The 15,264-nt window shown below is 31.6% G+C and overlaps 1 protein-coding gene across 1 annotated transcript; it reads left to right on the top strand.

Moving 5' to 3' along the window:
- Positions 1-4,624: 4,624 nt before the first annotated feature.
- On the top strand, positions 4,625-14,875 carry LOC124944747 (putative 1-phosphatidylinositol-3-phosphate 5-kinase FAB1C). Its single transcript, XM_047485086.1, has 11 exons — positions 4,625-5,942; positions 6,816-7,598; positions 7,680-7,833; positions 7,911-8,258; positions 9,751-10,407; positions 10,493-10,827; positions 10,933-11,059; positions 11,462-11,617; positions 11,780-13,114; positions 13,782-14,048; positions 14,444-14,875. The coding sequence occupies exons 1-11, from the start codon at positions 5,527-5,529 to the stop codon at positions 14,696-14,698; spliced, it is 4,833 nt and encodes a 1,610-aa protein (XP_047341042.1). The 5' UTR covers positions 4,625-5,526; the 3' UTR covers positions 14,699-14,875.
- Positions 14,876-15,264: the final 389 nt, after the last annotated feature.

Genomic DNA, 15,264 nt, shown 5'->3' on the forward strand with positions numbered 1-15,264 from the left:
ATGAGGATCGAATAGTCTGAGTTGGGGACCGAGCCTCCCGAACCCAAGACCAAGCCCCTCTAGATCCAAGGACCCATGCGCTTGAGCCTTGGTCAATATATATCTAAATATATATTTTTATTAACTTAATTTTAAATATTGATAAATTATTTAAATTATAAAATAATTTATTTTAAAATAAATTATATGAATATATTAATTTTTATAAATTTTAATTAAAATAAATAAATAAAAATCATTATTAAACAAAATAATGTGTTTAAAAATTATTAAATAAAATTTTAAAAATTACATCTAAAAATTTGTTTAGTGTTTGTTTTTTATATTGTTTAATAATATAGAATATGTTGTAGGTATATTTTTGGTATAATTACTCAAATATTTTTTTTTATCTAAAATTCAAATTTAATAAAAGTAAGTAGGATTTAAGTATTTTAATTAATTAATAAATTTATTTGTTAGAATTAGGAGGGCAATTTGAAATCAGCAACTGATCCAACCAATTGGTATGGTTTTTTTTCTGCTTTGACTGGGATGGCCGGGATCGGGAAAATCCAAAATATGCTGGTCTGGGTTCGTGCGGGAATAGTATTTACATACCCACATCGATCCCTAAATCAAAACAAAAAATGCAATTATTTATTTTTAATAATATTATTTAAAATAATTAATAAATATACTTATTTAATATAACATTCCATCTTTTTTACTAAAATTTTTTTTTATCTTCTCTTAATTAATACAATTATTATAAGTTTATGTTATATTTTAAAAGTATTGTTATTAAATGTTATTTTTATTTGGTATTTGATATTTTCATCATTTATAATTATAAATATATGAATTATTTTATTTAATTATTTATATTTTAAGTTTAAATTATTTTTCGGTTTTTTAATGTATCTAAAAATGTTTGATTATAATTTTTTTACGTTATTAATTAAATTTATTTTAACAAATTATTACATAAATATCAATAAATTCAACTTATAAACTAAATCATATGCATCCTTATTAAAGTACGACAATAAACGTGCTTATTGTGAAATGTTTTTGTTTTGACTTCTATGTCCATATATTTCTCTCTCCATTTTTTTTTAAGACATTTTTTTTTAATTAATTGCCTCACTGTCTTTCGTCCATTTGCCAATTATCATTTATTTTATATAAAATAATAATATTTTTTTAATTGAATTAGTTTGATAAAATATTTTAATTATAAATAGTTTTAAAAAAAGGCAAGTAGGCATTGAGAGCGCGTCAAATCAAAATCCAATGGTGGCGCTGACTGTACATCCAGACATACTTTATTCACTCTATCTAAAAATAAATAAATAATATTTAAACAAAATAATATTATTTTGTATTCTTTCCATTTTATATTATAATATTATTATTCAACAAAATACTAGTTTTTTGTTTGTTTGAGAAAATGGGAAGAAGAATGCCTATCTCAGAATATTATTTTAAATCTCATTGTATTATTATATAATCTCTTAATATTATTTTAAATCTCATTCTATTTTATAATCAATAATTATGTGATATTTAATCTTTGACATTATTCAAGTTTTAATTATCAATACTTTATTATACAAACTAAAAATCAAAATTTAATATTATAAAAAATATTAAGTTATATTGCTAATTTTTTTTTTTTATAAATCACATGTTAATTTAAGTGATACTAGTATATTCCCACTAAGAACCCTCTTCATTTAAATGAGGTTATTTACTCTGAAATAAATGAGTAAAAAACATAAAAAAATAAAATGTGATTTGATCTAATAACTCAAATTCATAACTTTAAACTAAGTGATTTATTGATGTTTAATTCTTAATAACATTATTAGATTGAAGAAAATGTTATGACATGATATATATTAACATTATTATGATTAGGATGTTAGTTAAAAAGTTTGAATCATTATAAAATAGATGCCTTTGTTTTTTTAATGTAAATTTTCAAGCCATTTAAATATTTAAATTTTAAAAGTATATTTTTTTTTAATTATAATCATGATTTAATCCCAAATCAATCTTATACTCTATTTCTTTTTAATGTGAAACTCTTTTTTTTTTTATTGATATATTATTATCCTAATTGTAACAAAATCTAAAATAGAAAAATAGGTTATTAGAATAGAAATATTTGTCAAATATATTTTTATTTCATATTGAAATTTGTAGTTTGGGCACGATTGGTCAAGCACGAGCTCAATGTGTTTGACCTTATTTATGTATTAGTTTTGTTTTTAATATATATATATATATATATATATATATATATATATATATATATATTATATTTTAGCATCAATATAACCTAAAATATATTTTTGATTTCCATTGGTCATACTTTTTATGCCAGAATAATAATATAAAAAAATTGTACATTTGTTATGTTTGTAAAATATTTACAATAATTTTTTAAAAGTAATCAAAATTAAGATACAAACAAAAAAACATTTATACCAAATAAAGTACAAATAACATAATAATTTAAATCGTAATCTGAAAAAATAATCTACATATAATAAAAAATAATATTATTAAAGACAACCAAAACAGGATATATAATATAAAAAAAAACATGCACTTAGGAAGAATTGAATTTTGGACAATTTTTAAAATGTATGATAAGTATTAAAAAAAATTGCTGAGATTAAGTTAGTTTATCTCATTCATAAATTTGCCCTTGAACCAAATACCATACCTATCCCATGAGAGAATGTTATCTTCAATTTGGACAAATTTCTTTTTATTATTTCAAGATCGATATTCTTGAATAACGATGCACTCAAACTAATTATTGTACTCAATTTATGCGCAATGAATATTTTTGTTGGTAAGAATAAAATTAGTTCATTTGTTTACTGAAAAAATGATTTATGTGGAGATTAGGGACAATTTCATTAAGTTATATCATTTTATGTCATGAGTTAGGTTATCTTGTTTTAAAATTATAGAAAATATATAAATATAGGATATTACCAATAAAAAAACAAATATACAGAAAATAAAATTACGAAAATAAGATGTTGATTCGATGAATGTGTTAGACATAACAAATAAGATGTTGATGTAGCTGTTGATGCCTCTTCATTGTTTACATTGATGTGTTACATGATTTTAAAATTGTTGGTAATAAATGGATAGAAATAAACTCATGAATGTTACAATCTCAATTAACAGCATTAAATGTAGCAATAATTATTTTTCAAGAAAATAAATGTTAATTAAACAATTAACAAATTAATTATATTTTAAATGAATGAATTAAAATTTTACATTTGAATCAAATTTTATTTTTAAATTTTGTGTGAGTTTAATCTGATTTTATTTAATCAAAATTCACATTTTCATTTATCAATTGAATTTATAAGGAAGATTCGGTCAAATTCTGCATTTAGAAAGAAGGCCACATTGAAATATAACCAAGTCTAACCTCTAAAAGTGTCGCATCCTTGCATTTTTTTGAAAATTCTTAACTTCATAATCTTGATTTAAGTTCATTTGACAATCTAAGCCTTAATGTTGGAGGATAAAAGAATTCTCTTTTGTGAGTTTTTAAATTATTTTGTATCATCTAACTAAATAAAGACATTTTTTTTTATTTATCATACTGAAAAAATAGTTACAATAATTACGATAAAAAAAAAATTAGATGATTTTGTATCATCTAACTAAATAAAGACATTATTTTTATTTTATGCATAAAAATATAAATACAATATGAACAATTATGAATATCTCATAATTAAAATGTAATTCCACACTTGAGATCATGATTAGAATCCTAATGGGTGCCACTAAGTAATGTTTTATTAACTTCTTTTCTCTTTTATTGTAAACTTTTTAAATAGCTGTCAATAATTTTTTAATTTTATATTATTGAAGATTTTAACCTTCTAACTAACCATTTCATTGTATTTGTTTATAATATTAATTTTGTAAATACAATATAATATTTTATTAATTTTATTTTAGACAATTTGTTGAATGTCTAATTGTGACCATTTTAGTATCATTGGTCTCTATTATTGTCTTATTAGTTCCATTTTGAAAATTAGTTTGGATTTGGATAATTTTTTAAATTTTTTTTATTGAACTATTGTTTGAGATGAAATATTTTCTAAATTGTAATTATTTGTAATTATATATTAATAAATTTAATAATATTTGTTCGTTCAATTGTATATTTCAAAACATGTTATTAACGTATTTAATTTTAAGAGATCAATATGTCACATTTTTTAGAACGAAATCAAGCAAATGAACCTAGGTTGAATTCCACCTCTTCGTTTTTCGTCACAACGACCAACTTCTCACTAGATGCGTTTTAAATGGAAGCGATAAAAGTAAGGTGCAAACTACAAACAAGTAAATGAACAGTTCAATTCCATCCTCTCGCGCTACAACGACCAACTTTTCACTAAATACATTTTAAATGGAAGCGAGAAAGGTAGGGTGTCATATTAGTTATTCATAATATTAACTCACTATGAAAGATATGAAAGAATATTTAGTAAAAAAATGACTGAATTCATTGTAGAACTAAAAGTAGGATCCCAAACCAAACATGGCCAAGTTACAAAAGGAAGAAGGGCAGATACTAGACAACATATACCAACCCTAGGTGGAGGAGAGAGAAGTAGGAAGATAAAGTGAGAGAGAGAGAGAAAAAGGGTGCACGAACAGTAGCAAGAAAGAAATATATAAGGAGTTGTGCAATGAAAGTGAAAGCATTTCTGCCGGGAAAGAAGGGAAAGACAAGAAAGAGTGGAATGGTCGCTTTGTATTCGAAGGCAAAGGAGACCAGAGAGGGGGTCTGTTCATGGATATGCGAGCCATCATCTATTTTTACACAAACCCCATCTTCTCCGTTCCTTCCCTTTTCCTCCTTTTCATTCTCAACCTCTTCCTCCTACTAATCTCATTTCAAAGCTCCTCTTCTTCCTATTCATTCATCACTCTCATCCTTCTGATCTCTTTTCTACTTCGATCAGACGACTTTTTTTCTTTTTCTTTTAATTACTAAAGAGTCAACATTTGCTGTGTTTAGGGTTTACCCTTTTCGCTGATACATACCCACAACTAGTTTGATGCTTGCAATCATACCGGGGATTCAACCGGATTCTCTCGCTAGTTCTGGGTTTTCTTCTTCTAATGCTTGTGAATCGATCGTGGGATCTGATCTTGACGAATCTGGGATCGGCTAATTCAAATGATTGCTTCTTTTTCAACAGATTTGTTTGATTGCATACTGTCAGTGTTTGTTAATCTGTAGCCTCCCTTTTCCCCCAACTGATAGTTTTTCTAGTTTCAGGAGGGATTTTATACTTATTTTACCTATAAATAGAAATTTTATTTGTAACCCAAAATCCCATCCTTTTTGTTTGTGGGAATCATAGATTTTATTTCTACCTCCAAGTTCATAAAATTTACATAATTCAATTGGGAAGAAGTTTGCTTTTCGCAAGTAAAGTCACCCCTGATCTGAATTCTCTATTGACTGACTGAAATATGCCTGGAAACAATATTTCTTGTATGTGCTGTGAGTGTGAGTTGAAATTTTCTGATGCTACTTCCCATAGATATCATTGTAGAAGTTGTGGAAGGATCTTGTGTGGGAATTGCTTTAAAAAATCTGGTTGTTTGGATGTTGACCTTACAGAAACTAAAATAAGCATTACTGATGATGCTGAGACTTGTATTAAGTTTTGCAAGGTTTGCTTGAAAATTAGTAGATCTCATGGTGAGGGAAAATATTGTGATAAAATTTACCCTTCTGATTCTCCCTTGCAAAGTCCTGAACAGCCATCACCATGTTTTAGTGGTCAAAGAACGGATGGTTATTCCTCTCATGCTGAGATCAGAGATAATGTTTCTCCACTTATTGGCCGTCCTTCTCCTATATTGGTTCGTCGCTCTCCAAGCAGGTTAGATAATTTCCCTATATATGTCTCTATTGGATGACTTTTATTGATATGGTTATTATCTATCTTGAAAAAATTGAAATTTCAATGCGAAAGTTGCATCATCTATGGTAGAAATATAAATATGTACAAGTCATGCCATGTGTGGTCATGAAGTGACAACTGAGGGACAAAGATGTTTATTCAAAAACGGAAGTTGTAAGAATCTCGAAATGATTCTCAATTTCTTGAGTCATAGTTGACCCCGAAAAAATTCGATACTGCACTCATTTTTTTTAATCTAATAATCTCCTTTTAGTTTTGATCCTTTATGGTGTGTTCAAGACATTTAGCGTATAATCTAATTACTTTTAGAATATTCATGCAACTTTATATATTCTGCTCTCATTTTATGTTTTTGTTTTATCTATCTTGTTAAAATGAAGGCATCATCTAGTTACTTTCAGGATAATCATGCAACTATATAGTTTCTTATGTCTGTTAACCTGTTCAAATCTGATTCAGATATATCTTTTCTTTTCTTAGTTGTGGAGAAAGTAGAGGAGTGTGAATTTACCAGGTTTTTATATACGTGATTATTTAAAAAGATCCAAAATTTTGTAGTGATTATTTCCTTCACCAAAAGGAAGTTTGAATTTTCTCCGGGCATTGCTTCGATAACAGATCTTATTTTTTTTCTCTATTGTCCATCAGTTTACATTGCATTATTAGTTTTTCATTTAAAAAAAATCACAGTTTCATAACAAATAGTACATTTTCACAACTAATTCTAAAAGAAATAAATAGTATGTGATTTATTTTCATAATTACCAAAATGTTCCTTTTTCACCCTAACTGTAGGTTAATTGGTCATTAAGAAGTGATTCATGATTGCAGGAGTGATGAAGAAGGAGATTATTCGGCAAGATCCTTCTTCAGCCCTTCAAGTGATTATGGTAATGACGGGTCAGATATTGATTCAAGTAGTCTTAGCCTTAGACGTGACTTTTATAGTTTCAAGTCCTATGCATCAAGTTCATATGATAGCCCTTCTAGGATCCATATTATTTCCAATAGAGGTGAAGATACTGTAAATCAAGAGCACTGTGAAACTCCAAAGTCCCAAAGTGGTGGCTCCTTTAATCAGGATACAATGGTTGTAAAATACCCAGAAACAGGAAATCTGGAGAATAACAATCAGTGTTCCAATGATATGTCTATGTTTAATGATCGGGGTGACAAGTTTCAAAAACCACTAGATTTTGACAACAATACCCAAATTTGGCTCCCTCCAGCACCCGAGGATGAATATGATGAAATAGAAAGTAACTTATTTGCCTACGATGACGATGATGAGATTGGGGATTCTGGGGCAGATTTTTCATCTTGCAGCAGTCTTTCTAACATGCTCTCTGTGAACGAAAAGCAGAATGATGGACCAAAAGAACCCCTGAGAGATGTAGTACAGGGGCATTTCAGGGCTCTTGTTTCTCAGCTGCTACAGGGGGAGGGTATCAAAGTGGGCAAAGAAAACAGCAAAGACGACTGGTTGGATGTTGTGGCTCGTGTAGCTTGGCAAGCTGGGAATTTTGTGAGGCCAGACACTAGCAAGGAAGGTAGTATGGATCCTGTCGATTATGTGAAGGTTAAGTGTATAGCATCTGGAAGTCCTATTGAGAGGTATGTACATGTCATATTTATCTATAGCAATTTTCTTCATTTTGTCTATTATGAGTTTTGATTTTATTTTCTTGGTGCCAGCACACTGGTTAAGGGAATAGTTTGTACTAAAAACATAAAACACAAGCGCATGACTTCACAGTACAAAAACACGAGATTACTTATTTTAGGAGGCGCACTTGAGTACCAACGAGTACCCAATAAGTTGTCATCCTTCACCACATTACTGGAACAGGTCCTTTGCTCACTGATCTATTTATTCTACTTTAGGATAAGTCATTGAGATTTAGCTCTGACTCTGTTGTTCAACAGGAGATCAATAACTTGAAAGTGATTGTATCGAAGATAGAAGCCCACCGACCTAATGTGCTGCTGGTTGAAAAAACTGTAGCTTCTTATGCCCAAGAGTATCTCTTGGCAAAGGAGATCTCTCTGGTATTAAATGTCAAAAGACCACTACTGGAACGCATAGCGAGGTGCACAGGTGCTTCAATAACCCCAACAATCGATAATCTCTCCGCAGCAACAGTGGGAAACTGTGCACTATTCCATGTGGAGAAAGTGTCAGAAGAACTTGAATGTGTTAATCAGTTGAACAAGAGACCACCAACCAAAACCTTGATGTTTTTTGAAGGTTGCCCCAGGCGATTGGGTTGCACGGTAGTATCTTATTTTACTCATTTACTTTCAAATTGTCTGAAGGCAATAACTGTTGCTTAAAAGTCTCATCATTAACCGTACATGTTCAGCAATTAAGTTGTCTTACTGATTAACCGTTTGCGTTATGGACCACTATGCTTGGTTGGGTTACATATTAAATATGAATTCAGAAATATCTTCAGATTTTGACATGTCATATTGATTAACTGTTTGGTGTGGATTTTAGGAATGACGATACCCCCTAGAGGAGGGGTGATTACCTTGTTCATAGAACACTTACCAACAAAGAGAAAATAGGATGCTAGAATGTAGCCTGTCCTCTAGAAACTTCCTTCGCATAAGGATGTGTGTACCATCCATTCCTACTTCTAGACATTTTGTAGCTATGTAGAAATCATATATTGAACATGTTCTTCAATAGAAATAACATCTAGCTAATTGCCTTTTTGGTTTCTGTTAGTATGATGGATAGAGGAATAGAAAAGGCCAAAAGCAAGTCATACATTTCAATTTTTTAAGGCTTGTACAGAGTAGAAAAAATGCTACTGTTGGATGGTCAGTAGAACAAATTAATACTGCCCTTTGAGAATTTAAGCACCTTCTTTAATGTTGACGTTGTGCCTCCTTTTAGTGTTTTGACATTCCTAGACCATTTATAAGATTGTTCTTTATATGATGCATCTTTTCTTCTCTGGAAACTTCTTGCTTACAAAATCGTTTTTATCAAGTTTTAGAAAATATCAATCTAAGCTAGTTATATGTAATTAGTTATTTACCATATTTACTTGTAATTGATTGTTTATCACACTGGCTTATAGAATTTTTAATTATGGGTGATTGATAGATAATATCATAGTAGTTTACCATAACTAATTAGGTTGAAATTGGGCGATTATTGCCCTAGTTCATGAAATTACTTTTTTTTAATATATATAGGCTATCCCCTTGTAGATTTTTCAGAATGATACAAGAAAGAAGATATAATTTTTTTCTAATAAAAACAACATAGTATTAAAGCAGTGTTAGTGCTCTTAAACAAAACATAAATGTCTTCTCTCATTCTCACTTTTGACTGAATCAACCCGACCTTCTCCTCATTCTGGTCCTTCTGGTGTTTTTGTTTATGTTTTTTTTCGAGAAAACGATGAACCTTTTATTAATAAAGTTCTTTGGTGGTTTGGAGATCATATACTCACTAGCTTCAGGGGAGTGCTATGTCTAATTAATTATTTTCCAAAATTAGTTTATTAATGTTAACCATAGTTTGTTTAATTATGTGATTGATTGATAGTAGTTTATCATAACTAATCATGAATCAGTTGAATTACCATCACAATATCACACCCTTAATACATTAAGAATTCTATATCTAGCTCATAGTTTTTTCACAATGATACAAGTTATTGATGCAATGAAGTCTTTTCATATAATGTTTATCAAACACTTGAAGATACATGGACAATTGATTAACTTTGTTCACAACTTCCTATAGGTCCTTTTGAAAGGTTCTTCCCGTGAAGAACTGAAGAAGATCAAACATGTAGTTCGATATGCTGTTTTTGCAGCATATCATTTATCCTTGGAGACTTCCTTCCTAGCAGATGAGGGTGCAAGCTTACCCAGAATTTCTTCAAAGCATTCACTTGCCCTGCCAGAGTGGACAAATTCCGATAACGCAATTTCCATCATACCTAATACTGTATCTTCCGAGGTAATTGCTTCACAGGAAACTGCCATGGAGGATTCGAAGATGAAGTTGCAAAATGAAGAGGATGAACTAGCGGCTGAGCATGTCGCTTTTATGTGTATAGCTGGGAATGAAGTATATGATGCACACAATGATGATTTAGTAAGCAATGCGGTTTGGGATGAAATTAGCAACTCCACAGTGCTTGGTGCTGGAAATTCTACCATACAAGAAAATTTCATTATCAAGGGTGAAGAGGAGAAAGAGCCAGACAATTGTGAAGAAGAAGCAAGTGAAGTTTACTCTGCAGCAGACAGTCAACAGAGCATACTGGTATCTTTCTCCAGTCGATGTGTATTAAATGAAACTGTATGTGAACGCTCTCAACTTCTTCGCATTAAGTTCTATGGAAGTTTTGATAAGCCCTTAGGGAGGTATCTTCGTGATGATCTATTTGATCTGGTAGGTTGAATTTCTTGTTTTTATTTGTAAAATCAAGTTTTAGCTAAACTTTAATTTGACTGACTGATTGTTTTGTTTGTTCTAGACACCCAGTTGTAGAAAATGTAGTGAGCCAGCTGAAGCCCATGTGCTATGCTACACTCATCAACAGGGAAATCTTACAATAAATGTTAGAAGCCTTACATCTATGAAGAAGCTACATGGGGAGCGTGATGGAAAGATATGGATGTGGCATAGATGCTTAAAGTGCCCACAGAGAGACGGTGTTCCTCCAGCTACACATAGGGTCATTATGTCTGATGCTGCTTGGGGACTTTCTTTTGGGAAGTTCCTGGAGCTTAGTTTTTCGAATCATGCCACTGCTAATCGGGTTGCAAGCTGTGGTCACTCTCTACAAAAGGATTGTCTCCGATTCTATGGGTATGTTTCTTTTAGACTGTTTGTTGATACAAGTGTCATAATTTTGGAGGTTGATGATGAAGGCTGAATTGAATTGCTTTTTTTTGCCTTATTTTCTTTTTACAGATTTGGTAGTATGGTTGCCTCTTTCCGTTATTCCCCAATTGATATCCTCTCGGTCCACTTGCCTTCTTCAGTGCTTGAGTTCAAAGGCCATTTTCAACAGGAATGGCTTAGGAAAGAAGCTGATGAGGTGCTTTATTGAAATCAACTGTCTTCTTGAGTATAGTCCTCTTAGGCTGAATTCTCGTTTTTCAATCTCAAATGGCATATTTCAAACATGAATTATAAGTTCAAAAAAGATGGTAGGCGTTTCTTAAATTTATTGATTTTGAATATGGTTAAGACTTAAAACCACACATTTTTGCCTTCACCTCAGTTGTTCTGTTATCCCAAGCCCATTTGGAAATACTTTATGTTATCTGATTGTTTCTCATCTGAATTCGAATTTAGATTCAGATCCAACCTTGAAAGTGTTTCCAAATGGGTATATATTATTTGAATTTTGTATTGCACTATTAGTTACTACTATTATTTTGGTCTCGTGTTAGTAAAATTCCCAAGGCATACACTGAATATCACTTTCTCTTTGCAGTTGTTGGGTAAAATGGAAGCCCTGTACTCTCAGTTGTCTGTTGTTATTGACAGCATGGAACAGAAATGTTTGCTTGAGTTTTCTGATCAAGACGAGTTTCTTGACCACATAATGGATTTCAAAGACCAGCTTGTTCAAGAGAGGGAGGATTATGAGGTAGAATAAAATTTTAAATGTTTTTATAGATTCTGGATGAATTTTGATCTAATGAAAAAACCAGTTATGTAAATAGATTTGGGCATTAAAGCGAAAGAAGCTGTTGTGGAGTTTGACTATATTTATACTCATGTACCTCATCTTGGTTATTCTTGTGAATAGGACTTCCTTCAACCTGATGGTGTACTGAGTCCAAATGCGGGAATAGATATTCTTGAACTTAACCGCTTTAGGCGTTCTCTTATACTCAATTCACATGTTTGGGGTCAGAGGCTTGGTTCTCTGGATTCTCTATTGAAAACAAAGAGTGCTGAAGGAACTATACATCAAGAACAGAAGGAAGATTCTTCCTTATCATTGTCTGTGCATAATTTTGCAGAACAACCTCATAAACCGCATCCCGAGGTGGAAGTTGAAGTCGCACCAACATCCATAGACAAAATCAAATCAACTAAGTCCAATTTGTCCGAGACAATTGATTCTGCATGGACAGGCACAACCCAACCTTTCTCAAAGCCCCAGCTTCTTAAGACAGAAGATGGATCTCCGGTTGGTTCTACCAGACAAATGAATCAAAACGATAGCCCAACTTCCGGAAGAATAATGTCACCAACTAGGGTTTATTCCTTTGATTCTGCTCTTAGACTGCGAGACAGGATTAGAAAAGGGTTACCTCCTTCTTCATTGTATTTGTCGACACTCAGATCTTTCCATGCATCTGGAGATTACCGAAATATGGTCAGAGATCCCGTTTCTAATATGCAGAGAAAGTTTGATCCATTGCTCAATTCAACTCCCCTGTTCATCTCTTCAATGTCATTTATGCCTGAAGGGGGTCGATTCTTTCCACAAACGGGCATTAATGATCTGGTTATTACTGTCTATGATAATGAACCGACTAGCATAATATCTCATGCCCTCAGTTCCAAGGATTACGAGAACTGGATATCGGGGAGGCCAAACGTGGGGAATGAAGGAAGTGTCAATGTTGGTGAATTAAGTAGAGAAAACTCTACATCTTCTAGCTTTTCGGTTTGGCCATCATTTGGCTCTCTAGATTTGGATCATATCCACTTTGGAAATTATGGAAGTGAAAGTAGCTTATCTTCTACTGTCAGTGGCTTATTTACTGATTCAAAAAGTTCTCCTCATCCGAAGATTTCTTTTGGAGACGACTCGTCTGTTGCTGGAGGCAAGGTTAGGTTTTCCGTAACCTGTTATTTTGCAAAACAGTTTGTGGACCTGAGGAAAAAATGCTGCCCGAGTGAAGTGGACTTCATACGTTCATTGAGTAGATGCAAGAGATGGGGTGCACAGGGGGGGAAAAGCAACGTGTACTTTGCAAAGTCTCTTGATGAAAGGTTCATTATAAAACAAGTACAGAAAACTGAGTTGGAATCTTTTGAGGAATTCGCGCCTGAATATTTCAGATACTTGACGGATTCTCTGAATTCTGGTAGTCCAACATGCCTGGCTAAAGTTCTTGGAATTTATCAGGTTATCATCCCTCATCTTCATTACTTAAGCAGTTATATAACTTTGTTTGATTAAGAACCCCATATCCCATCATCAATCACTCCATTAATCAAATCATCAACTAAACTACCAAAATATCTTTTATTTTTATAATGTTTTAAAATGTTGAATGGAAAGATATTTTAGTCATTTAACCCAAATAATCCATCTTTTTCCTTTTTTATATCAATCAAAGTATACTTTGAAAGGAAAACCTACATCAATGATCAAACAACCTCTTAAATAAATAATAGTGGCTTCATTTGAAAACACTTCTGTAGATCTAGCTAAGAAACCACCAATGAATTTCTAGTTCAAATGATCCTTATACGCTTGGCTAGCTGGCATACACCGAAAATTGCGTCATATTTAAATGCCTCCTGTCAAAGATCCAGTGGTTGATTTCCATGAAATTTGGATAGTTTGTTGATATGTTCATGACAATCATTTTTATCCCTTGCCAACAACAATTTCATTGCTGGCATCATTTTAGGCGTATCTGGATATAGATCTTGTCTGGACTTAAGTTCAGATGCACCTTGTTCCAAATGTGATCACCCAGATGAGAAAATCGACTGAATTGTTTGATTTTTTAATTTGTCCTTTTTAGATGGTGTTGCTTATTCTTAATTTATAATTCGAATTACAGGTAAGTGTGAAGAACTTAAAAGGTGGAAAGGAAATAAAAATGGATCTTATGGTGATGGAGAACTTGTTCTTCAAAAGAAGTATCTCCAGAATTTATGATCTCAAGGGATCTGCTCGATCACGATACAATGCTGAGACGACAGGGACGAACAATGTGCTGCTAGACATGAATCTCATAAAAACTTTACGTACAAAGCCCATATTTCTCGGGAGCAAGGCAAAGAGGAAACTAGAACGAGCTGTGTGGAACGATACTTCATTCCTAGCGGTAAGCCCTTCTTATAGTATAGCATATTATTGTTCTGGAGATTTGATAAAAAAAATGGATTATTTGGGATTCAACGACTAAAATAGCTCTTGTATTTAATGTTTTTGAACTTTATAAAAGATAAAGTAAAAGAGTTTTTGTATTTGTGTTGATGATTTGGATGATTTTTTTGATGGTGAGATAGAATTTAATTTCAAATAATTCACTATCTGATCATAATTCCAATCATCAACTATAATACCCTCTACATATTCTTATTAGATATTCATGTTCTTAATATCTTTTTACTCAAATAATCTACTCCGAACAAGGTTCTATAACCCTTCATCAAACTAGGTCTAGATCTCTTAGAAGAAGCTAATGATATTTAAATGTTGGTTTGGAATTCATTTCAGTCTGTTGATGTGATGGACTACTCTCTACTGGTTGGATTCGACGATGAACGAAAAGAATTGGTATTGGGAATTATCGATTTCATTAGGCAGTATACATGGGACAAGCATTTGGAGACATGGGTGAAAGCGTCTGGTATATTAGGCGGTCCGAAGAACGAATCTCCCACCATTATCTCTCCCAAACAATACAAGAAAAGATTCCGAAAAGCGATGACAAATTATTTTCTTACTGTTCCAGATCAATGGTCTTCATAGACAGTGGAGAGAAATCAATGGTCTTGGTTCATTTGTGAAAAAAGAATAGGGCATACGTAAGCCCTGACCAAAGAACTATGTGTATGTAAGTTGTGAGACTTTTTTCCTCCTTGTACTTGCAAAATGTACATACATTGTTTTGTTCATATTATTTTTCAATTTATCTGTTATTATTATATGTGGCCGACCTACTATTATAAAGTTTAAATTTATTGAGAAGTCCAAGTTATTGACTAATTTGATTGATAATTTCAAGACCATTTCAAATTTGTTTTGAATTTAATCTTGCTTTGGTTGGATATGATGGGATGTGTCATGGGTGATGCTTTAAATTTTGTTTTCTTTTGCTAAAACGGTGGATGCTTTAAATTATGAATGCAACTTCCTGTTTTCAATATAGATTGTTGTCAAGATTATGTCCATTTGGAAACAGTTTTATGAAGTTGATTGGATTGTTCTCCTGACTTTTTCCATCTCGTTTTTTTTTTAAAAAAAAATTATGGACTGTGACATGAATTTAAATATTAAAAGAAAATAATTTAAATATAACTTCTTCAAACTTCAAT

This window comes from Impatiens glandulifera, chromosome 7 (genome assembly GCF_907164915.1).
Source record: "Impatiens glandulifera chromosome 7, dImpGla2.1, whole genome shotgun sequence".
Taxonomy (NCBI): domain Eukaryota; kingdom Viridiplantae; phylum Streptophyta; class Magnoliopsida; order Ericales; family Balsaminaceae; genus Impatiens; species Impatiens glandulifera.